Source organism: Callorhinus ursinus, unplaced genomic scaffold (genome assembly GCF_003265705.2).
Source record: "Callorhinus ursinus isolate GAN/ISIS: 27379988/994484 unplaced genomic scaffold, GSC_fseal_2.0 scaffold15, whole genome shotgun sequence".
In the NCBI taxonomy this organism is placed as follows: Eukaryota; Metazoa; Chordata; class Mammalia; order Carnivora; family Otariidae; genus Callorhinus; species Callorhinus ursinus.
In genome coordinates, this window is record NW_027397077.1 from 14,680,004 (window position 1) to 14,705,215 (window position 25,212).

General features: G+C 37.4%; 1 protein-coding gene across 5 annotated transcripts in view; it reads right to left on the minus strand.

The window, feature by feature from the left end:
• CFAP20DC (CFAP20 domain containing) overlaps positions 1–25,212 on the minus strand; it is a 137,256-nt gene that overhangs the window by 70,783 nt on the left and 41,261 nt on the right. For 4 of the 5 annotated variants that reach the window (XR_012380912.1, XM_025885705.2, XM_073901460.1 and 1 more), the window contains exons 5-8: positions 24,982–25,098; positions 23,684–23,803; positions 20,935–21,269; positions 4,683–5,057 (exon numbers count right to left, since the gene is read on the minus strand). Coding sequence is in view for 4 of the 5 variants with exons in the window: in XM_025885705.2 (XP_025741490.2) it covers positions 4,683–5,057; positions 20,935–21,269; positions 23,684–23,803; positions 24,982–25,098 (947 nt within the window). In the remaining variant the exon portion in view is untranslated. The remainder of the gene's footprint in view (positions 1–4,682; positions 5,058–20,934; positions 21,270–23,683; positions 23,804–24,981; positions 25,099–25,212) is intronic. The other variant, XM_073901461.1, reaches the window with a different exon arrangement.

The window sequence follows — 25,212 nt, forward strand, 5'->3', positions numbered from 1 at the left end:
TGTTAAGCAGGCTCCACGCCTAGCATGGAGCCCAACACAGGGCTCCATCTCACAACCCTGAGATCACAACCTGGGCCAAAATTGAGTCAGATGCTTAACTGACTGAGCCATGCAGGCGCCCCTAGAAGTCCTTTACTTTAGAAATCCAGCTTAGGTGGTAGAAACCCCCATACATGTCATTGCTCTACATATGTGGACCATAATGTTAGCCAGCAGAGGTAATTTCATACTTGTGTTCATATAATATTAGATGGACTTCCAATCCTAGGATAATTGTCAAATTTTCCTCTTGCATCTAGTACCTTTCCCATGCATCATACCAATAGAATCCTTCCACGCCTAACTGAGCTCATCATGTCTGTGTTAGAATTCACTACTGGGCCACAGCCGTTGAAGTATTAAATCTTAAATATCTTGAAAGAAAGAAAACTTTTTCATTCAAATGAAATCCATTTGCGGGGGCAATTAGGCAAGAAAAAGAAATAAAGACACCCAGATTGGAAAGGAAGTAGAACTATCTCTATTTGAAATGACATGATTTTGTATATAGAAAATCCTAAGGAATTCACAAAAACACTATTAGAGCTAATTAATATTTAACAAGGTTGCAAGATATAAAATCAATATAAAAATAAATTGCATTTCTATGAACACTAGAAATGAACAAATAAAAAATAAAATTAAGAACAATTCTATTCACAATAGCATCAAAAAATAAACTTAGGAATAACTTTAACAAAAGAAGTGCAAGACTTGTATGCTGAAAATCATAAAACACTGCCAAAAGAAATTAAAGACACAAATAAATGGAAAGATATCCATGGATTGGAAGGCTTAATATTGTTAAGATGTTAAGATATGTCCCCCAAATTATTTTATAGATGTAATGCAATCTCAGTTGCCCTTTTTGCAGAAACTGACAAGTTGGTCCTCAAATTCCTATGGATATTCAAAAACAATCCAGAAAAGGATGAACAAAGTTGAAGGAGTCACACTACCTGATTTCAAAGCCTACTACAAAACTATAGTAATCAAGACAGTGTGATACTGCATAAGGATAGACATATAGATAGAACAGAACTGGGAAGTCAGAAATAAACTTTTACATGTATGGTCAACTGATTTCCAAAGAAGGTGACAAGATAATTCATTGGGAAAAAATCGTCTTTCAACCAGTAGTGCCAGCGCAAGTGAATACCCACATGCAAACAAAATGCAGTTGAACCCCTACTTCCCACTAGAGACAGAAATTAGCTAGAAATGGATTATAGGACAAAATTTAAGAGTTAAACTATAAAATTCTTAGAAGAAAACAGGAATAAATCTCTGTGACCTTGGATTAGGCAATGGCTCTTAGCTATGACACCAAAAGCATAAGCAACAGAAGAAAACCATAGATAGATTGGACTTCACAAAATGAAAAACTTCCATGCTTCAAAAGATAGCCCCAAGAAATGAAAAGACAATTTACAGAATGGGAGAATATATTTGCATATCATGTATCTGACAAGGAACTTGTATCCAAACACAACCAGACAATAAAAAGACAAATAATCCAATGAAAATAATAGGCCAAAGATTTGAATAGGCAGTTCTCCGAAGGAGATAGGCAGATGGGCTAATAAGGGTATGGAAAGATGCTCAACATCTTTAGTCATTAGGGAAATGCAAACCGAAACTACAATGAGATGCCACTTCACACGCACTAGGATGGTTTAAACGAAAAAGACAGACAATAACAAGTGTTGACTAAGATGTGGAGAAACCCCCTCAACGTGCCTTGCCCGTGGGAATGTAATATGGTGCAGCTGCTTTGGAAAACAGTTTGGCAGTTCCTCAAAAGTTAAATATCAAGTTCCATATGACCCAACAATTCCACTCCTAGGTATATATACACAAGAGGCATGAAAACATATGTCCACACAAAAACGTGCCTAGGAATGTTCATAGCACCATCTTTCATAATAGCCCAAAAGTGGAAACAACCAACTATCAACTGATAGATGAATAAACAAATATGGCATATCCATATAATGGATGACTATTCAGGCATAAAAAGAAATGAAATGCTACAACATGGATGGAACTTGAAAACGTTATGCTAAATGAAAGAAATGAGACACAAAAGGCCACATACTGTCTGATTTCATTTATATCAACTGTCTAGGATAGGCAAATCCATAGAGACAGAAAGCAGATTAGTGGCTTCTGGGAGTTTGGGGGAAGCAATGAATGAGGAATGACCATTAATGGGGATAGAATTTCTTTTGGGGTGATAAAAATGATCTAAGATGAGTAGTAATAGTTACACACCTCCATGGGTGTACTAAAAAAGGCTGAATTCTATATTGTGTGAATTAAATATTAGTAAATTATTAAAAGTCACCGCCATGGGTTTCTGGGATCTGGGGGAAAAAATCCCTTTGTGGAGTTAGCAAGCACACAGCACTCTTTTGAGGAAACTTGTTTCAGATTCTTAGCTGTAGTTATTAAATGGAGAGAATGTCAAGTATTAGCACCCTTTCACTATGACCATGAATTTCTTTTGTAAATGGTGTTTCTGGAAGAACCCTCCATTCCCACTGTAAATTCACCAGGGTATGGGGCAGAGTGCCGATGCCTTCCATAATTTTACGTCCTATTAAATTGAGGTTATCACATTCAGATTGAAGCGATCATGTGGGTTGTTAGAGATCACATTTTCTTAGCCTGAATTTTGACACTGAAGTCAAATCTCTCTACACAAATGGTAAACAGTGCCTTTGTGCCTTTATCCCCTCAACACAGATAAAGCTCCTTCCCTCTTCCATCCTTCTGAGGGGATTGCTCTGTCATTCTCCTTAGCTGTAAAATAGAATAGTAAAAATGGCAGATGCCACACAGGGGGCGCCTGGTAAAGGCACAGGAGTCGGGTGAGGGCTTTGTAATGGGCAGCGAGCAGCTGTGAGAAGGGTCTCCTGGAGCAACCCAAATAGTCTCTGTGAACTGGCTTATCCCCAGAGCCTCTCAAATGAAGAGGATGGGTAAGGGAAAGTCCCCTGCTCTCTCTCCCACCTTTCATTTTCCCCTACTTTTCAGGCAGTGTACTTGGCCAAGTGGCCAGGTACTCAAAGTCCATTTGTGCCTCAAGTTTCCGAGCTGATTTTCATGCTCTGGTTTTATTTCTACAGAAAGATGGAAAGATTAAAAATAAGCAATCTTTTGGATATATTAGGATGAGAGATTTTACCTAATAGAAGGGTGGTGGCAAAAAAATTAGGGGAGAACGGAGTGGAAGGCTTCTTAGAGACTTGCTATGGCTCCGTTTTTGGCAGCCCAGTTTTGGCTGCAGTTAAGGGAAGCAGCGTCATAAAATAAATCTGGAAGGTTAGTTTATTAGCTGCATTCTACTTGTGAGCACACCAAAGGAAAAAAAAATACAGTTAGGTAGAACTTTTGTTTTAGAAATGGTTAAGAAAAAAAGAAAAACATGCAAAAATATTACTGACCACTTTCATCCTAAATCACCATAAAACAAATCCATTTTCTTGTTAGGTGATTCACTAAGTTCCTGTGGGCACGCATACACACATGCATGCAAACATGAGAAATAAGAACGCACATTCCAGTTTTATCTGGGTCTTTCTTGAGGAGAGGGCCACCATTTACATGAGAGTCAGTACATGTTTATGCAGCCCAGTGCGGTGGACCCAGGCAGCAGTTCTGGACTCAGACACTCTAGCTTCAAGTTCTAACTCTTCAACTAACCAGCTGTCATCCTTGAACTCCCTGCATTACCACGCTGAACCTCAGTCTCCTCATCTAAAAAAATGAGGATGAAGGGCTCTACCTCTCAGGGTCACTATGAGGATTAAATGAAATTCTTCATGGAAAAAAGGCTTGGCAGAGTGACTGGCACATGGCAAGGGTTTAAGATATATTAGCTATTCTGTTAATGATGATGTATATGTCTGTGACTTGTGTGAGGGAACAATCCTTCCAATCTAATTGAACCAAAGCTTTACAGTGTAACACGTACAGAATACTTAGGACATGACAAATACAGAAAACCTTTAATGTGTTAAAAAAATGGAATATAAGTTCATTTGTTCTCTGGTTTCTAAGTGCAGCTATGGAGGAACTGAAGGAAGAGAAGTATTAACACAGGAAGGAGGAAAATCAATCTGATGGACATGAATATAGCCACCAAACTAGCCTAGGGATTTATTCAATGACACTACTTTACTGTTAACCTTCACGCATACCATTTATTATTTGGGAAACTGCTGCAAAGAGACCAGAAAGTGAATAGAATAATGATGTTTTTATGGCCCCTAATGTATATTGCTATTGAAAATCTGTCAATTTCACTGGCAAGCCTTTGGCTCAAAAGTAAGATCTTCATTTATAATTTGCAGGCAGTGATAACTAAAATTATGAGAAGTAACTGGGAAATAAAAAAAATATTATAATTATCTTTCTCATTAAAAACGTGAGGCATTCTATTATCACTGGGATGTGCAATATACTCTTTAACAGCTGCTGCTACTGAGCTGAAACACATCTGAATAGGAAGGCAAATACATTGCTGATCACCCAAATGATGAAAAATAGGTCCTGCTGAAAACGTGTACGAAGTGGGACAGAACAGAACACAGCAGGACGTGCCGCCCGTCTACGCAAACCAGAGCGAAGCCACTTACAGACACTTCAGGAATCGGTCTCAACTTTTCCGCCGAGATCTCCTTTAGGGAGGTTTTGTTTATTGAAGCTGGTACTTGATGGGCTGGTTGGTCTTTTGCTTTGAAAACGGGATCTGGAGTTTTCTGAGAGGCTTCACTTCTTCCCGGGGGAGAAAGGCATGGTGTAGGCACCACAGTCATTTGAAAGTCTTTTCTATCTATCTGCTTTGCCAAGGAATTCTGGCTTTCTGATGCTCCTGCTTCTGCGTAGGCACTTTTTAGAGGTCCTTTATCTGTCCGCCTTGCAGCCTTCCCCAACGTGTTCTCTAATGTTAGCTGAGTTAACCCTGAAGGACTAGTTGTTGGGCTCGGGGGACCCTGGATACTGTCGTTACCCTACATAGGGGAACAAAGTGAAACCACGTTGAGCCAAAATCTGTGAATAAGCTACTGAGAACAGTTCTTAAAAAGTTCATTTATTCTCTGAATAAAAGCAAAAAAATATATATATACTATTTTATTCTGCAATAAAAATATGAGTAAAAACAGCAGTGCAATAGGTATAAATTGCTTGCAAAGATGCCTTGCTATGTGGTATCTGGTCTTGGTAAGGCATATTTTTTTTTTAACCACCGAGTTACAAGAGAGCCATTCAGGAAGTAGTCACTAAAAATATAGTCATTTCAAAAAAGCATGCGAAAGAAGAGGATCCACCGGAAGTTATGTAAGAATTGTACACTTTGACTTCCTAATGAGCTAACTCCATGAGAAGAGAAATAGCTAGAACTTACGGTATTTAGCTTATTTAAGCAGGGAAATGCTATTCTAAAAATAAGTTGGCCTATCCAAGTATATTTGTCTTAAATTATTGTAGGGAAGTTTTATTGTTCAAGAGCAATAGATAATAGACCTGTTTTGTGAAATATTTTTCTTACATGAAAATTTCAATTATAGAAAGTATTTTTTTCCATAAGACATGAGCATCATGAAATAGAATTATTTAGAAAGCTACATGAATTTTATAAGTACATATTTCTGAGATTATCCCTAGGAAAGAAAAATTTTAATTTTTAAATCTGAGAAAGGAGGAACTACAAACATAAAATCAATGGCTGTGAAAGTAAATAATGAAAATGAGAAATACAGTGCTTTTTCAGTTAGTGGATTTTTCTGCTATAAAATAAGAAATTTAAAGAACTAATGTGATCATTGCTTATACTTGCCATAGTAGATTTTTCCGATTTGTCTTATTTATTTAAATATGTAATAAATAAGTGGATATTAAAATGATAAATTTAGGACAGAAAAAATCAATGAAGCAGAGTATATATATCTATATATAAATTTAAAGATTTTATTTATTTGAGAGCAAGAATGAGAGAGACAGAGAGAGAGAGAGCACATACGCAAGCCAGGGGAGGGACAGTGGGGGAGGGAGAGGGACAAGAAGACTCCCCACTGAGCGTGGAGCCCAATGCAGAGCTCGATCTCATGACCCGACGATCACGACCTGAGCCAAAATCAAGAGTCAGTTGCTTAACCAACTAAGTCACCCAGGCACTCCAAAAAGCAGATTATATTTTTAAGACATTATTTGCTGTCTGAGAATGGATATCTTACATTCAGTTTCAGTAAGCTATTCCCTACCCTTCCATTTGTAGCCACACAGAACTAAATATCTAGTTATTCTCCAAATTTGGTTTTTTATTTAAAAAAATTTTTTTTTAGAACAATTGAGAGGGGGCAGAGAGGGAGAGGAAAAGACAGAAGCAGGCTCCACGCTCAGCATGGAGCCTGACAGGGGGCTCAATTTCAAGACCTCAATGTCATGACCTGAGCTGAAATCAAGAGTCGGACACCTAACGAACTGAGTCACCCAGGCATCCCCTCAAAATTTGGTATTTTTAAACAAAATATTTGAGTGGCTGATTGAACTGTTGAGTTTCTTCCTGAATGTTTGGTCATCATCACGGCCAACATAGAGATTACTATCTGAGGTGAGATTTCCCCTTCAGTAGAAATGAAGCATGTGTAAAGGTGAGAAAGCCTGCTCTAGGTTGCGCACAGGTCAGAAGAGGATTTTTCTTTTTTTTTTTTTTTTTAAGATTTTATTTATTTATTTGAGAGAGAGCACACGTGAGAGAGAGCACAAGCTGGGGGGCAGGGCAGAGGCAGCAGCAGACTCCCTGCTGCAGGGAGTCTGATGTGACTCCAGGCTTGATCCCAAGACCCTAAGATCCTGACCTGAGCCAAAGGCAGACACTTAATGTACTGAGCCACCCAGGCATCCCCAGAAGAGGGTTTATCATGCCTTTTAATGAGAAGGAATCTATCTGTCTGTGTGTCTGTCATAGTTCTGCCTCTCTTCCTTTCTTCCTTATCATATCTAGGGCCATTGCCATAGGCACTGTAGATGCTGGGGATATAATGGTAGCCCAGAACTTAATCTCTGCCATTCAGGGTCTTTGAGGGGGTCCTTGCATGATGTGATTCAGGGGAATCCGTGACGGCACATGATAGAAGGCATGGGTGTGAGTTTGTGTGGTGTCTGCAGCGTCTGTGGAGATAATAGAGAGGGAGGCCAATTAGGAGACTGTTGAACGATCAGGATTAGAGGTGCTGGCATGGCTGTGTTGAGGCAATGGTAGTGGTGATGGAGAGCCTGGGCTGATATGAGAGCTCTGTAGAAGGCAGGGTATGCTATACTTAGTGACTTTGGAAATCTCTAAAATGGAGTCTGCAATCCCTAATCCTATCATAAAACAATTTTCCCTTCTTGTGGAAAGTAGCTGGGATTAGCGGGTAACTGTATTCTCAAGAAAGGTCTTAGAACTCCCCGGTCTTAGAACGTCTCCGAAGAAACAGCTTGCCTATCTGTAATTGCGGATGAGAACTGCGGAGTGTCTAAGCATCTTCTCCTTGTTATTCATCCTGGGCCTAAACTTGCTTTGTCTATGCTGGCTTGATCTTCTCATACATATATTTCTTTATAAATGATGGGGAAATCTATTTTCCAGAACCCCAGATAAAGAAAAGATGGTGATTGGATGTTGAGCCGTGTCTTACTTTATGTCTCAAGTGAAAAAATAAGAGGGTTGGGATATTTCCGCCCTTGAAACAGTACTGCATTGGCCTCAACTGCAGGCACTGGGCAACTCTCTCTGCCGTATACCACTTACTAAATGAGCTCATCCTTCACCGCCATTCTGAGAACCCGTAGGCTTTTCACATGGTTGAAGAACCCTGTCTTCAGGCAGAAAACTGGAAAGAAGAACAGAGACCTGAAAAAGGCCTACTGTCCTAAATTACTAAGGAATGGAGTGGTGGTTCTTGCAATTTTTGTTTCACAGAGACGAAACGAGAATGAAAGTGTAGACTTGTCAAGAGAAAGTAAACAGGAAATATAGCAAACATCCCCCAAACCCCAGTTCTGAGAAAGTACTTGTGGAAATAGGATAGATTTCTTGTTAATTCAGTCTGGTTGCTAGATAGTGTTATCTCTTCTCCAGCTTTCAAAAAAACTCTAATTTTCTATACTGGTTATATACAATGGGCAGTGGGTTTTCTGTGACCAAAAGACCCTCTATTCATTCATTTCCATCATATTTTCATAATAAAAAATAAACATGTGCTATGTATTTAAAACAGATATGCCCTAAAAATAGATTGGTTAAGCAGAAAAGGTATAATTATGCATATTTGGGCCAGAATCTTTGGATCTCTCTGGGATTCCATTTTGTATATGACATAGGCAGAAATTGGGAGCTTTTGCAATAAAAATGAGTTCAGTAAATATTTACTAAGCTCCTGCTAGGTGTAAGACATTATCTAGGCACTACAGAAGGTACACAGATAAGAAGAACATGGGCATTGCCCTGGAGAGGCACAAAGTCTTAAAGGCAAAAAAGGCATAAAGCAGAGAGATAGATACCTACAAAAGTAACAATTTCATAAGGGAGAAGGTAGCAAATATCATTTCAAAAGTTTCAGATGTACTATTAGAGGGATGCCTATAAAGCCAGATGTTGGCTACATCACTTTATAAACACCTTAAAAATCACATTATTTTATAAGAAGTCTATTTTTTGCACCTCTGGGTGGGTCAGAGTATAGCCTTTTCTTCCTTCTAGTTTACTTAGGTGTAAAATTATTTCTTTTTGCTTGGCATGAACAGTGATTATACACAAAGAAATATTCATGAGATGTATATGGATATTCATCTCACATTTTTCCTAAGATATACCCTGGTTTGGAGATGGGCTGAGGAGGACGGATTTAGCTGTTTCCTGGTGAGCATTCTCTTGGTTGTATCGCATTTCTACGATAATATGTTTGCTATGCTACTTTAAATATATGGAAAAGATAAATAACTGGAGAATCTGGACAGATTATAAAAGGCTTGCTTACTTTGGCTGCCCCAGAACTAATTCTAGTTTATCACAGATTCTGAAAGTGGAATTAGGATAAATGAGAAAGGCAAGAGATATACGAGACCAATATTTTGACTTCAGTTGGATCGGCTTCTCTTTTTGAGAGGAAATAAATAGAGACTAAAACCTAGTATTGTATTTTATAGGAGTGGTGGTACACTGGCAAAACTCTATTCCTTTCTTTAGCAACACTTTTGACTTACTAAAATAGATGACATACGTATAGATGATGTTGATTGATTTCACATATGTAACACCTTTGGGCTCGACGTGCTCTTAGCTTAATCTTTTCTTATATAACATATGCATTTGTTATATGCATTAAAACTTAACTTACTATGACCTGATTGAAAAACAACCACGTTTTCCCCTTTGGTTTATTATTTAGCTACTGAAAACCTGTACAGAAATTGAATATAATTTGTCAGAGTGGGTAAAGAAATTGTCATGCCATTTTCATGTTCCGATCGTCTGTTCATCTGTTTCTCAGAAGAACAAATACAAAATGCTTTTGATTTAACTTAATATATTTTTTTAAAAGTCCCAAATCTCCTGAACCATTTGTCTTCTGGGCTCAGAGGCATTTGTTTTTTAAATATTCAATCACGCCCCAGTGCCGGGAACATCAATAGAGTTTGCCTGATTAACTGTAGCATAGCATATGTACGCTGAAGATGAGAATGATTTCCCCAAGGAACCAGCACTTCCTCTGTTGAACTATGTTTCTTAAAAGGACATGCAGATGGGCATTTGGACTATAATTTCTGGATGCACAAAACGGATTGCTCTTGCTGAGCTATAATGCTAAAAAGATAATTTTAATGACTCTTGAGGGCCACCTACTTGGAGCAGATGGGACCCAGACTCTTTGTATTGCAACTTTAATGTTGAGCGAGTCAGGCTAGAGCTCTGTTTTAGCCTTTGTAAAAGTGGATGATCATATTTATTTATATTTCAATTGATTTTTTAATTCAGTCCACTGTGAAAAGAAGTCTTGTAGAACAGTCTTAAAAGTTCTATAAAAAAAACCCGAAAACATGTCTGCAATATTCTAAACACACTTTTGAATCTGTAATTGAGATTGAGTTGGCAGGAGTCTTTACTTTTGTCCAATGTTTTAGTGCCTAAATCCATGCACTGACAGCATCCTTTAGCTGGACATGGGCACTGGCAGACAATACAGATGATAGAGGTATATACTTCCACTGTCAACTAAAAATCACAATTATGTGCATAAATGTAGATAAAGACATTGGTCATAACAGAATGAAAAAAATAATTTCTTCTTTGAGGACAACAAGATTGGCCACTCAAAGGTATCTTAAATGGCTTCCCTAACAACCATCCCCAAGAAGTATTTCTATTTCCACCTCTTGAATTTAATAGGAGACTATTAAAGTAATACAGTTCTCTCTGGGTGGCAAAGATAATTGATAATGGTATCTAATAATGCATTTTACTAGTTTATAAAGAAGTAAAATGAAAGGAATATGTAACTGCTTCTAACAAGGGACTAACATGCAGCAGGCTTAATATTAAAAGGGGTTGGACAAATTATTATTGTAAATATATATTTTTTAAAAATTTTATTTTATTATGTTATGTTAATCACCGTATAATACATCATTAGTTTCTGATGTAGTGACTCACGACTCATTGTTTTCGTATAATACCCAGTGCTCCATGCAGTATGTGCCCTCCTTAATACCCATCACTGGGCTAACCCATCCCCCTACCCTCCTCCCCTCTAAAACCCTCAGTTTGTTTCTCGGAGTCCAGAGTCTCTCATGGTTCATCTCCCCCTCCGATTCCCCGCCCCCCTTCATTTTTCCCTTTCTTCTCCTAATGTCCTCCATGCTATTCCTTATGTTCTACAGATAAGTGAAACCATATGATAATTGACTTTCCCTGCTTGACTTATTTCACTTAGCATAATCTCCTCCAGTCCCATCCATGTTGATGTAAAAGCTGGGTATTCATCCTTTCTGATGGCTGAGTAATATTTCATTGTATATATGGACCACATCTTTATCCATTCATCTGTTGAAGGGCATCTCGGCTCTTCCCACAGTTTGGCTATTGCTGCTATGAACATTGGGGTGCATATGGCCCTTCTTTTCACTACATCTGTGTCTTTGGGGTAAATACCCAGGAGTGCAATTGCTGGTCATAGGGTAGCTCTATTTTTAATTTTTTGAGGCACCTCCACACTGTTTTCCAAAGTGGCTGTACCAACTTGCATTCCCACCAACAGTGTAAGAGGGTTCCCCTTTCTCCACAACCTCTCCAACATTCGTTTCTTGCCTTGTCAATTTTTGCCATTCTAACTGGTATAAGGTGGTATCTCAATGTGGTTTTGATTTGAATTTTCCTGATGGCTAATGATGATGAACACTTTTTCATGTGTCTGTTAGCCATACAGTCTTCTTTTGAGAAGTGTCTGTTCATGTCTTCTGCCCATTTATTGACTTGATTATTTGTTTCTTGCGTGTTGAGTTTGAGTTCTTTATAGAGCTTGGAAATCAGCACTTTGTCTGTAGCGTGATTTGCAAATATCTTCTCCCATTCTGTGGGTTGCCTCTTTGTTTTGTTGACTGTTTCCTTTGCTGTGTAGAAGCTTTTTATCTTGATGAAGTCCCAAAAGCTCATTTTTGCTTTTGTTTCACTAGCCTCTGGAGATGTATCTTGAAAGAAGTTGCTGTGGCCGATGTTGAAGGGGTTACTGCCTATGTTCTCCTCTAGGATTTTGATGGATTCCTGTCTCATATCGAGGTCTTTCATCCATTTTGAGTTTATCTTTGTGTGTGGTGTTAGAGAATGGTCGAGTTTCATTCTTCTGTATATAGTTGTCCAATTTTCCCAGCACCATTTATTGAAGAGACTGTCTTTTCTCCATTGCATATTTTTTTCCTGCTTTGTCGAAGATTATTTGACCATAAAGTTGAGGGTCCATATCTAGGCTCTCTATTCTGTTCCATTGGGCTATATGTCTGTTTTTGTGCCAGTACCACGCTGTCTTGGTGATCACTGCTTTGTAATATAACGTGATGCCCCCAGCTTTGTTTTTCTTTTTTAACATTTCCTTAGCTATTCAGGGTCTCTTCTGATTCAATACAAATTTTAGGGTTGTTTGTTCCAGCACTTTGAAAAATGTCATTGGAACTTTGATTGGGATGGTGTTGTGTTGAAGGTATAGATTGCTCTGGGCAGCATAGACATTTTAACAATGTTTATTCTTCCGATCCATGAGCATGGAATGTTTTTCCATCTTTTTTGTGTCTTCTTCAATTTCTTTCACGAGTGTTCTGTAGTTCCTAGAGTATAGATCCTTTATCTCTTTGGTTAGGTTTATTCCGAGGTATCTTATGGTTTTTGGTGCTATTGTAAATGGAATCGTTTCTCTAATTTCTCTCTCTACAGTTGCATTGCTAGTGTATAGGAAAGCAACTGATTTCTGTGCATTGATTTTGTATCCTCCACATTACTGAATTGCTGTATGAGTTCTAGTAATTTGGGGGTGGAGTCTTTTGGATTTTCCATATAAAGTATCATGTCACCTGTGAAGAGAGAGAGTTTGACTTCTTCTTTGCCAATTTGAATACCTTTTATTTCTTTTTGTTGTCTGACTGCTGTTGCCAGGACTTCTAGTACAATGTTGAACAATTGTGGCGAGAGTGGGCATCCTTGACTTGTTCCTGATCTTAAGGGAAAGGCTCTCATCTTTTCCCCATTGAGGAGATGTTCGCTGTGGGTTTTTCATAGATGGATTTTATGAACTTGAGGAATGTTCCCTCTATCCCTATACTCTGAAGAGTTTTAATCAGGAAAGGATGCTGTATTTTGTCAAATGCTTTTTTTGCATCAATTAAGAGGACCATATGGTTCTTCTCTCTCTTATTAATGTGTTCTATCACGTTGATTGATTTGCGAATGTTGAACCACCCTTGTATCCCTGGGATAAATCCCACTTGGTCATGGTGGATGATCCTTTTAATGTATTGTTGGATCCTATTAGCTAGGACTTTGTTGAGAATTTTGGAATCCATATTCATCAGGGTTATCGGTCTGAAATTCTCCTTTTTGATGGGGTCTTTGTCTGGTTTGGGGATTAAGGTAATGCTGGCCTCACAGAATGAGTCTGGAAGCTTTCCTTTTGTTTCTATTTTTTGAAATAAATAGGTATTATTTCTTCTTTGAATGTTTGGTAGAATTCCCCAGGGAATCCATCAGGCCCTGGACTCCTGTCTTTTGGGAGGTTTTTGATCACTGCTTTAGTCTCGTTACTAGTTAGGTTGTCAATTTCTTCCTGTTTCAGTATTGGCAGCTTATAGGTTTCCAGGAAGGCATCTATTTCTTCCAGATTGCTTAATTTATTGGCATATAGTTGTTAATAATTTCTAATAATTGTTTCTATTTCCTTGGTGTTAGTTGTGATCTCTCCCCTTTCATTCATAATTTTATTAATTTGTGTCCTTTCTCTTTTCCTTTGGATAAGTCTGGCCAGTGGTTTATCGATCTTATTAATTCTTTCATAGAACCAGCTTCTAGTTTTGTTGATCTGATCTACTGTGTTTCTGGTTTCTAATTCATTGATCTCTGCTCTAATCTTAATATTTCTCTTCTAATGTGTGGCTTAGGCATCATTTGTTGCTTTTTCTCTAGTTCTTTAAGGTTTCAAGTTAGTTGATGAATTCGGGATTTTTCTATTTTTTTGAGTGAGGCTTGGATGGCTATGTATTTCCCCCTTAGGACTGCCTTTGCAGTGTCCCATAGGTTTTGGACTGATGTGTTTTTGTTCTCACTGGTTTCCATGAATTGTTTAAGTTCTTCTTTGATTTCTTGGTTGACCCAAACATTACTGAGCAGCGTGGTCTTTAGCTTCCGAGTGTTTGAATTTCTTCCAAATATTTTCCTGTGATTGAGTTTTAAAAGCATTATGGTCTGTGAATATGCAGGGAATAATCTCAATCTTTTGCTATTAGTTGAGACCTGATTTGTGACCCAGTATGTGGTCTATTCTGGAGAAAGTTCCATGTGCGCTCAAGAAGAATGAGCATTCAGTTGTTTTAGGGTGGAATGTTCTGTATATATCTATGAGGTCCACCTGGTCCAGTGTGTCATTCAAAGCTCTTGTTTCTTTGTTGATTTTCTGCTTAGATGATCTGTCTATTGCTGAGAGTGGAGTATTGAGGTTTCCTACAATTAACATATTGTTATCAATATGACTCTTTATTTTGGTTAACAGTTGTCTTATGTAGATGGCTGCTCCCATGATGGGGGCATAGATATTTACAATTGTTAGATCTTGTTGGATGGACCCTTTAAGAATGATATAGTGTCCTTCTGTGTCTCTAACTACAGTCTTCAGCTGAACATCTAATTTGTCTGATATAAGAATTGCTACCCCAGCTTTCTTTTGAGGTCCGTTGGCATGGAAGATGGATCTCCATCCCTTCACTTTCAGTTTGGATGTATCTTTAGGTTCAAAATGAGTCTCTTGTAGAAAGCATATGGATGGGTCCTGTCTTTTTATCCAATCTGCAACCCTGTGCTGTTTTATGGGAGCATTTAGGCCGTTCACATTGAGAGTGATTATTGAAAGATATGAATTTATTCTCATCATGTTGCCTGTGAAGTCCTTGTTTCTATAGATTGTCTCGGTAAATTTGTGTTCTATATCACTCTTGGGGTCTTTCTCCTTTTATAGAATCCCCCTTAATATTTCTTGCAGGGCCGGCTTAGTGGGCACATATTCTTTCAGTTTCTGCTGCTCTTGGAAGATCTGCATCACTCCATCCATTCTAAATGACAGCCTTGTTGGATAAAGTATTCTTGGCTGCATGTTCTTCTCGTTTAGTACCCTGAATATGTCTTGCCAGCCCTTTCTGGCTTGCCAGGTCTCTGTGGATAGGTCTGATGTTATTCTGATGTTCCTCCCTCTGTACGTAAGGAATCTCTTCCCTCTAACTGCCCTTAAGATGGTTTCCTTGGTTCTAAGATTTGCAAGTTTTATTATTACATGCTGGGGCATTGGCCTGTTTTCCTTGATCTTGGGAGGGGTCCTCTCTGCCTCTAGGACACAAATGTTTGTTTCATTCCCCAGATTAGAGAGGTTCTCAGCTACAATTTGCTCAAATATATCTTCTAGTCCTCTCTCTCTCTCCACCCCCTCAGGGATCCCAATAATTCTGACATTGGAACGTTTCATGGTGTCACTTATTTCTCTGATTCTATTTTCATGGATTTTGATTTGTTTTTCCCTGGCCTCCTCTTTTTCCTTCTTTTCTATCAATTGGTCTTCTAGATCACTAATTCATTCTTCTGCCTCACTTACCCTAGCTGTTAGATTATCTAGATTAGATTGGATCTCATTGATAGCATTTTTAAGTTCTGCCAGTACAGCTTTCATTTCTGCCCTTAGAGACTCTATGTTGCCATTAATCGATTTCTCCATTCTAGCTATTGTCTTAACAATTGCTACCCTGAATTCCATTTCTGACATCTTTGTTATATCTGTATCCATTTGTAAATCTGTGGCAGACATCACAGTCTCTGAGTTTTTCCTGTTTTGGGGGTTCCTCCTCCTAGTCATTCTGTTGAGGGGTGGTTAAGGGAATGTACAGAGTCCAAATTATTGACCACAACCCAAGCAAGATGCACCTGTTTTCTAGGGACCTTAGAGTTGTTGGCCTTTTGTTCTCCCAGCCTGTCTTCTGGGGGAGGGGCTTGCTGCTCTGTTACTCAGGCAACCCTGTTTGGGCAGAGTTGCCCTGTCCCCTGTGGGGGGAGATGGGCTCAGTGAAAAGCGGTTTTTTCGGGCTTTTGTTTTCTGGTGGCTTTCCCTGGAGGCTTTCCGTGTCTCTTCCGAGAGTCAGAGCAGAAGAGATTGTTTCCAACCCTCTGCCTCAGAGCAGAGAGATCACAGTCTGTTCTTCAGTGAGTTCTCCAGGCCACAGTATCTCTGTTTCTGTCTGTGCTGCTATAAACTGCAGCATCCTGGGTTGTGCACCCCTCAGCAAGGCTCCCAGTCCTCGCCTCCAGGTCAGGGCACGTCTTTGTCCTTTGTGCTTTTATAACCACCAGCCACCCCCAGTTCACACATGTGGCCCCGCCACTCCAGGTTTCAGTCCGGGGGGGCTGCCCTAAAGTCTTTTCCCCACTGCTACTGGTCTGTGAGTCTGTGCCCTGTGTCCCCAACGTGGGAGGGTTTTACGCTCCTATGTTATTTCACCTTCCTGGCGCCAGCACTTATGGTAGCTCTCTTCCCCTTCTGTTTATCTTCAGATACGTGCCTGCAGAATCACGGCTCCCTGTTTCATACCTCGGAACCAACCGCCTGTGATTTTCTGTTTGTAGAGATCCAGATCTCTCTTCTTACATCTCAGGCTGATTTCATGGGTGTTCAGAGTGGTCTGGTAGATATCTAGCTCAATTCCGGGGACCAGGTGGAATAGTTCCACTACTCCTCCACCATCTTTTCTCCTATCTTTTGTAAATATCTTTACCTGTAGCCAGTGCTGCTTCACAGACAAATAGAAGAAGTTAGAAGGACTCTATGGTGTGTGCAAACTATTGGGGAAAATGATGGAGACTCTTTTAATTGTTTAAGACAGAAACATATTTTTCTTTAAGTTAAAACTTCATGCTCTTTTAGCTGATAACACTGTAAAAATTTCTTGTGGAAACTCCTATCCACAACCAAATATTTATCCATAAGATGTTTATCTACTAGCAGAAGTGGTAGAATGATATTCTAAGCAGACAAGAGTTTTAAAAATCTTCTTTACCTGCCTATCACAATGAAGAGCCAAGTCACAAGAACCAAGGGGCCTCTGACTTTTGCAGAGAGGAACAGAGCTTCACAAGATAGTAATAAAGACATAGAACTTTGAACAGCCTTAAAAAACTTCTCACACAGAATAAATATTAAATTTGTCATTTAGAGTATGTTTAGAGTATATTATGTTGTAATTCATAATATACAGGAACAAAAATGCAAGGCAATATATTCAAAATAAGAGTCCTTCCATTTTTTTCCCAACACAGACATTGATATTTAAAATTTTTTAAAGGCTACAGAGAAATATAAGTAGCCTCAAGAGGAGTAAATATTCTTCTATTGTGTGTATGTACATGTGTGTGAGAAAGTAATTCAAATTCACTAGTATATGGGGTGAGTGGTTTATAGACTAACCCAGAAATATAAACTATGAGGGAAAAAAAATGCAATGAAACAGCTTAACTGCTGAGTGCCAAACAAACAAACAAACAAACAAACAAAAAACAAACCTTCAAAGCAACAATATGAGGAAAACTGAGGAGGACTAAAAGGGTCTTTTTACTCCATTGTTGGTAAATTTGTCCTCTGCAGCCCTCCACGGAGTTAGATGGGGAGAAGGTCTGGAAGCTTCCTAGCTAATTTGAATGCTCTAAGTAGTCAGTCCACATAATTCATGTCCAACTATGGATAATTTTTTGGCTTAATGTTCCAATTTGGATTGTAATACAGGACAAATGACCTGGCCTTGCAAATATCTACTTTAGTATGTGATACACAGCCAGAGTTTTGGAAAAAAAATGACAGTATTTCTAGATGAAAAATTAAATTAGGGGAGTAATAAAATATTAATATAAAGCTAACTATTTCAAGTTGTAAACCAGGCATATACTCAAAGCCACGTTGGGAATAATGGCATAAAATACAAAATAGAGATGATAATAAAAGGAGGCTTTTTTTTCTTTCAGATGCTGTAATAGTGGAAAAGGCACTCTGTTTTAATAGCTTTCCTAGAATAATTCATTTTACATGGTAGTCTTGATTTTAGAGTTATATATTTCCATAGTGTACTTTCAAATAAGAAGTAGAAACTGAAAATTAATAGAGTATCAGGAATATTAGTATAATGGCTGCCTAGGGAATAAAATGTATAGTAAAGCAAAGACTAAGACAAGAGCATATGCAAAAAAAAAGAGAACTCATACTTTCGAGGCTCTCACACTAATGAAGATCTCAGATGTGAATTAATGATTAGGAACTTAAATTACAAAATCAATGTATCACTGAAAACTTATTTTAATTAGCTTTTGCTACTGTTTGTGTACTTTTCCTCTAGCTATCATGATAACATGATTTGATTTTTTCTTAGATTACAGACTACTGAATATATCTAATTTCCCTTTAAAAATACTCAATGGTTGACCATCAAAAAAAGTATTTTAACTACAAATTACAAACTTCAAGCACAGTAAGTAATGTAATTATCCTCATTCGTCCACCATTATTTATGACATGATGTTGGTTTCCTTAAGTATAATTATGCTACTCTAAAGATATAAAATTCTAAAATAACACAACTAATAGTAAGGATGCCTAAATTAACTAAACTGATTTTTCTTCAAAGACTATATGTAAATAAGCATTTTAAATATGTAAGCCGATTTCCCATTGACTTACACACTTAATAAATGGGAGAAGTGATCCTAAGGAAAAGAAATTACCAAAAAAAACCCCAAACAAATGAATTTGATCACCATAAATTCTCAAACTTTTTGAAACATAACCCATCATTTTTGTTGGTCATATTTTCTATTTCATAGTTTGTATATTGTTACTGCCTCTAACAATAAACCACTAAGCTTGTATAATATGGCAAGGCTTCTGCCCTTCTCTCTGGCTGCCACTCTTAGTAGGCTCCAACTAAAGGTGGGCCAGCATAGGTGTTACCAATGAGATGGTCCCAGTATAGGCTCTAGTCCTATGCTACTAGTCATTTTGACCATCACGGCACACGGGTGACCAGATAGCTATGCCACTCAGAGCTTGCGTAATGCATGATACGTTTATTTTCAATTTCATGTAGTTGGTAATTAGTATATGTTTGAATAATAAATGATGAAGGATGTCAGAAGTAGAGTAGCTAGTAGCAAAAGAAAGCACACCAAGTGATAACAAACTAAAATATTCAGAACTAGTATTCCTCATTTTCCCATGAAGCTCTATTGCTTCTTGTCAAGGCTTATCTCTCATATAGACAAAAACACTAAGTTCCTCATGTCATGATGTTTAAAGGGCAGTTTCCCTCATAAAACTTTTCTCAAAGTTTTCCAGGGAAGGGACTAACATTTCCCACCTGCCCTGAAATTTCCACCATTAAAGGAATTCTTTTGGTTTAGGTAAGAAAGCTGGTGCTGTGCATATGGGGGATGGGCGATATATCCCATTAATGAAATGATATGAATTAATTTATCAGATTAGCCAATTAATACTGTAGAGGAATTGACAGCTGGGATGGGGGCAGTGCTAGACGCTGAAGGCAAATGTCTATTTTAGTTTTTATATCTTAATGTTATTCAGGGTGAAAGGGACAAAGATGTCCAGAGCAACATTTAAAATGTTGGTATCAAATGTACTATTTATGCATAAAGTGATCTGTGGTAGATTTATGTTTGGTATTACTAATAGTTTCACCATGCTCAGAAGCAAAGATATTATTAAAAAAAAAGGATTTCCCCATGCACCTTGCTATGGAAACTCATTAAAAGTTCCAAAAAACCATAATTACTGCCTGAACAATTTCATCATATTCTCAACTGGCTCTGAAGGTAGGAGCAATGAACCTAATCTACATCCTACTGTCCAAGGGAAATCCTTGATCAGTTATAATTATTAAAAAAAATTTTTTGCGGGCGCCTGGGTGGCTCAGTTGGTTAGGCGACTGCCTTCGGCTCAGGTCATGATCCTGGAGTCCCGGGATCAAGTCCCATATCGGACTCCCTGCTCGGCAGGGAGTCTGCTTCTCCCTCTGACCCTCTTCCCTCTCATGCTCTCTATCTCTCATTCTCTCTCTCTCTCTCAAATAAATAAATAAAATCTTAAAAAAAATTTTTGCAAGCATATACAAAAAGTTTTTCTAATTATTATATAATAATTATATTACATATAACTTAATATATAATTTGCTATATTTATATTTATTACCTATAATTTAATATACAGTTATTATATATTATTGACATAGAAATGATTTGTATCATTTTATGAAACCATAACTTGACTGTAATCTGCTTTTAAGATAATTATTTTTCACAGAAAATAGGGATGCCTATCATTAGAGAACAAAGCTGAAGGAATTTCACAAATTCATTTCATATGAGGGAAAAGAGTCATCATAATGTATTAAGTTTTAAACAAATGTTTCAGAACTACTTTCCGTTTGGTTTATGACAAGTTTTTTTTTAAACTTTATGTGAGTTTACTAATTTATAAGATATATTTGTATTCTAAATAATTGCAAACAGAAAACCTTGGGTAAGGCAAGTCCCAGCACTAATCCATGATTCATTATCAAAACTTTAATTGGCACAACTCTTGAAACTCTGGGACCATATGGAAAATAATGAGTCCTAATAGGTCTAAGGTGGAGGGATGGTAGGGGAGTGAGGAAGCCAGAAAACCGTCAATTCAGAATGCTTAGCCACTGCAGCACAATCTCCCCAGAGAGCTAGAACAATGTGTTCTCAATGTTTTACTGGTTTCTCCATCATATAACTAAACCGCATGTTATTTCTCTCATTCTGTGAGACAAAAGTTAAAATGAGAAAACAAAAACAACCCCAAAACTGGTTTCCATAATTAAAAATGAAACTGGCTGACTGTTAATAAAAAAGGCAGCAATTTAGAGTTACCATAACAACCCGAGGCAACTGTTGACTGACACTGCAATCTGCCACCTTTTTATAAATAGCAGTTGATTCCCCCTCTTTCATTTCAGCCGGTTTTAGTGCTCAACGGAGCTAATGGAACAACTGTGCTTTAGAACGACTTCACTCATCAAGCAGTATACCTCTTCGCTGCTGTCACTGCCGTAAAAATCATCCTCTGATTCGGTGTCTCTCCTTGTCACACTGGCATCCTCTTTTAGATCCAAAATAAATGGGCACCCCTCTGGGGACATGTTCTGAGTTTTTCCATGAGGTGCTGATCGTGGTCTTGATGAAAAAGTGAAAATGTCCTTTGGAACAACCTGGGTTTCCTCTGCCAGTTGGCCATGTTCACTCTCCTTGCTGGCTTCCAGCCACAGATGTGAAGCGTGGCAGGAATCATCATCCAGAAGGAGAGACTGTCTGCTGGATGCCAAATGGGAAATGCGATCAACATTTTCAGGAAATATCCACTCATCTGACATTTGGGAAAGATGACAAAAATTAGAGGAGTGTTCCATGAGTGTTATATTAAGGCAGGTAGTTATGTTAAAATTTCTTGGGTTGAAACAGAGATTTATCAAATAATGCAGAAGCCAAGGAATGCAATTTATCCACCATCTTGTAACCTGCTAAACATTTAACCCATAGATCAGTGCCTATAGTTACAGGCAACTCATTTGCACTTCCTCTCCATCTGATTTGAAACACTGGCCAGGAAATTTATAAGTCTGAAATAATTATCACCTGTCTTGCAGCAAGTTCTTCATAGCACAAACTCATTAATTTGACATTCCAGGAGGGAAGAAATCTTCCAAATTTAAAAGGGTTTGAGTTACTAATATCTTCTTTTAACTGCAGGACAGACTATTTAACGTTTCTTTAAATAAAATAACTGGGTATTGTTTGGATTACAAATCATGGAGGAGAGGAAACCATGAAAAGGTTAACAGGCTTTTCCTTTCCATTCTACTGACTGAAACAGGACAATTCATAGACTAAACTGAGTAGACTTTTCCAGTAACAGTAAATCCACAGAAACACTTGTTAATGTGATTGGTGAAAAAGATCTTTAATTATAGGAGAGAATGTTTTGATACATTTTGATACATTCTGCACAACATTATTTGTTTTAAAAATACTGTATACTACCACTAGGATACATTTTAATCAAAACTTTAAAAAATTTTGAACTTTAAAATAACTTAAAAATTTTTTTGAAATTTAGTTGACACACAATGTTATGTTAGTTTCAGTTGTACAACATAGTGAAAAGATTTTAATCTTTTATGTAACATTGAGATAGATTTTTGTAACTATGATCCAGGCAAACTGACACAGACAAATATTTATAATGAATGTCATTAAAAGCATGCTTACTTTCTTCTTTAGAATGACAGCAGGAAGAAGCTGCATTTTTCTCAACTCAGTCTATTTTCCTTAAAATTTACTTTTTTTGCTGCATTATGTCAATGGTGAAAATCTTAACAAAAATCTGTGTTCAGCAGAACCAAAATGTGGACATGGTAATTTTACCCCGACTCTTGAATCCTGCTATATCTATCCTCACAAGAAAAGTAATCAAGAGATATCTAAGATTTGCTGACTTGAAACTCTAAAGCCTATACAGTACAAAAGCAACAAACAAAAAGACCTTTAATAAAAATAACATTAATGGCACAAATAAAATCATATTCATCATAATGTATTCATTTCTTAAGACTATCATTATATAATATAACTTGCTTGTGAAAAGGGTAACAAATATACATTTCTTAGAGAAAATCTGTAACTTGCACATTTTCTGTAAGTAAGTGGCCCACAGCAGGCTGAATCTACTTCATTGGACCACATTTATAAGGGGATGTGGAGGGTCTGGAGTCAGTGTACCGTGAGCGGGTGAAATAAACAGATTCACTGGGCTGTCCTCTTGGACAGCAAATCCTTTTGCATGGTGTTAAGCACATAGCAGATATTTTGTAAACACAGTAGATGCTTTATTAAAAAATAAATGTTGAAAAAGATCATAAAAACCAATGGGCTGCATTAAGTACATTGATAGTAAAGAAAACTGGAGGAAAAGATACTGGGAATCTTCATTATGCAATTCAAAAACTTGCATGACCTATTGCCAAACATATTATTAACTGTCAAAAAGTCAAAGTAAAAGGAGTGTTTCTACACCAAACGAACTCTAATTATCTCACCACCACATGCTTTTTTGGAATTCGTAGTTTTACCTCAAGTATTTCCATATCAATTGTAATGAATAATTTGGTGTGTTTTCTTAGGAAAATATGTAAATTACTGTGTAATCACAATATTGCAGCAAACAAGATAAATGCAAGAATGATCACCTAAACATCTAATTAGTTTTTCTACACAGTCAGATTTATGCTAGAGACACTAATTGCGCCTAACATTTTAATGAAGGTTTCAACATTGCATAAATAAGACTGACAAACTACAAACAATTTTCATTTATTTTCCTTTTTCCCTTGCTCAAAAACAATTCGCCTTTGTAAAAGTACCACACACCTGCTAGGAAAGATATGTTGATGGGCTCAATGCTCTACACTCCAACCATCTCCATTATAAAGAGGACTGGAGACTTGCAACAATAGGTAATCTTTGGGGACAGTGACAATGCCCTGTGAAAACTTCAAAGTTTCAAACTTTCCTTCTGAACAGGATAACTGGTGCATTGAAACTTGGAAATAAAAATGTCTTTTCATCCATTAAAGTCTGACATGCAATTGGGGTTAAGAGGAGATTTATCAAAAAATGACAGATTTTAGCAAATGACAGCATCACAACTTCTCAAAATGACTGGGTTAAACATACTGATATTTCATCAATTATTAACAATTACAGTGGACTAAAGATGCCAACCTGCTTGATCAGGAGACTGCAGTGCTGGAGAGCTGGGGTTCATCTCTGTGCTTTGTTGGGACCCACTGTTGAGGGCAACTCTTGCTTTATCTTCATTCCTGTTATTTCCTGAAGAACTGCCTTTATTGGAATAAATATTTTCCACAATGTTATTTCTTTTGATTTTTATAAAAGTTCATTTTGAAGAATGCTATTAATGCAGTGTGCTTTTCTACATGATTATTGAAAAGCACAGTAGAGGTGACGATACAGATTATCTGCAGTTCTTTTCTCTTCCACTAGAATTTTTCAAAGATGAACTCAGCTGCATTTTTGTAGAGGTTCATCTTTAAATTCCTTGATATTTGCATGGGGACATTTTAGATTTAAGTTTTACAATATGCAATAAAAGGAATTCCAAAACCCATATTATATTTAAAGGGTCCTATATTTTTCCCTTTGGTTGCACATAAAATGGGAGTGTGTTTTCTTTAAATTACAATTCTTACACAACCTGACTTAAAATTTTAAACCAAGCACTTTCCTTCAGCATCTTAAGAAAATGGACACAGAATTAACCTTTCTATCTACTATTTTATAAAAATAACATGAATCCTAACAAGCTGAATTTCAGCCTACCTAAGAACTCCTCATTTTTGAGAAATTATGCTAACAGATGTGTACATGATATACTCTGGGCTTGACTCAGGATATATGAATGCATGTGCAGACAAATCTATACTTAAATGCCTCAAATCCAATATTCAAAGGGATAACTATAATAGCCACCTATATTTATCTAAGGCTTTATTGGTTGCAAAGAGTTGAAATTTTAACCTACATTCTATTAGATGGCATGGAGTCCAAAGGGAGAGACAGCAAATGTAAACACACACACACACACACACACACACACACACACACACACACATGAAAAGGGCCCAGTTTAAAAAGAGGAGATATAAATGAAACATGAAAAATTATGAGTTAAGTTCAATTTTAGTAAAGTCTGCAGGCAGGAACTTCTTCTATCAAATTTGGGCTCTTTCTAAAAAACAATAATTTAAGCTTATTCCGCCTTTGACAGTAGAAGTAGGGAAGTCCTTTACTTCTGTGGTACTGTCTATTTAATCCAGCAAATCTCTGTTAGGGCTCTAGAGCAATTTTTTTGCAGATTGATTTCCATAATCCCTGTAGAAAAGACATTTATATTTTAAATGAATTGGTCCATAATCCTTTGAAATTTACAACCTGCAGAGAGAGATTCCATTGCTCTGCATAATACACAGATAAAAGATAGTATTGAATTAGTGCCGTACCGCTGTGTGCCTCTGTCCTTTCTCTGCTGGTGCTTTTTAACCATAATCTTCTCCTGCTATTATTCTTATCTGCTGATGGTTCTTGAGGGGGATGTGGATGCATAACTTGCAGATTGGCTGGTACATTTTCATATCAAAGAACAAAAAGCCAGAACAGAAAGTACTATATGGTTTGAAATAACTCAGTAAATATAATTGTAGCTATAATGAGAATGTTCATATCATTGTGAC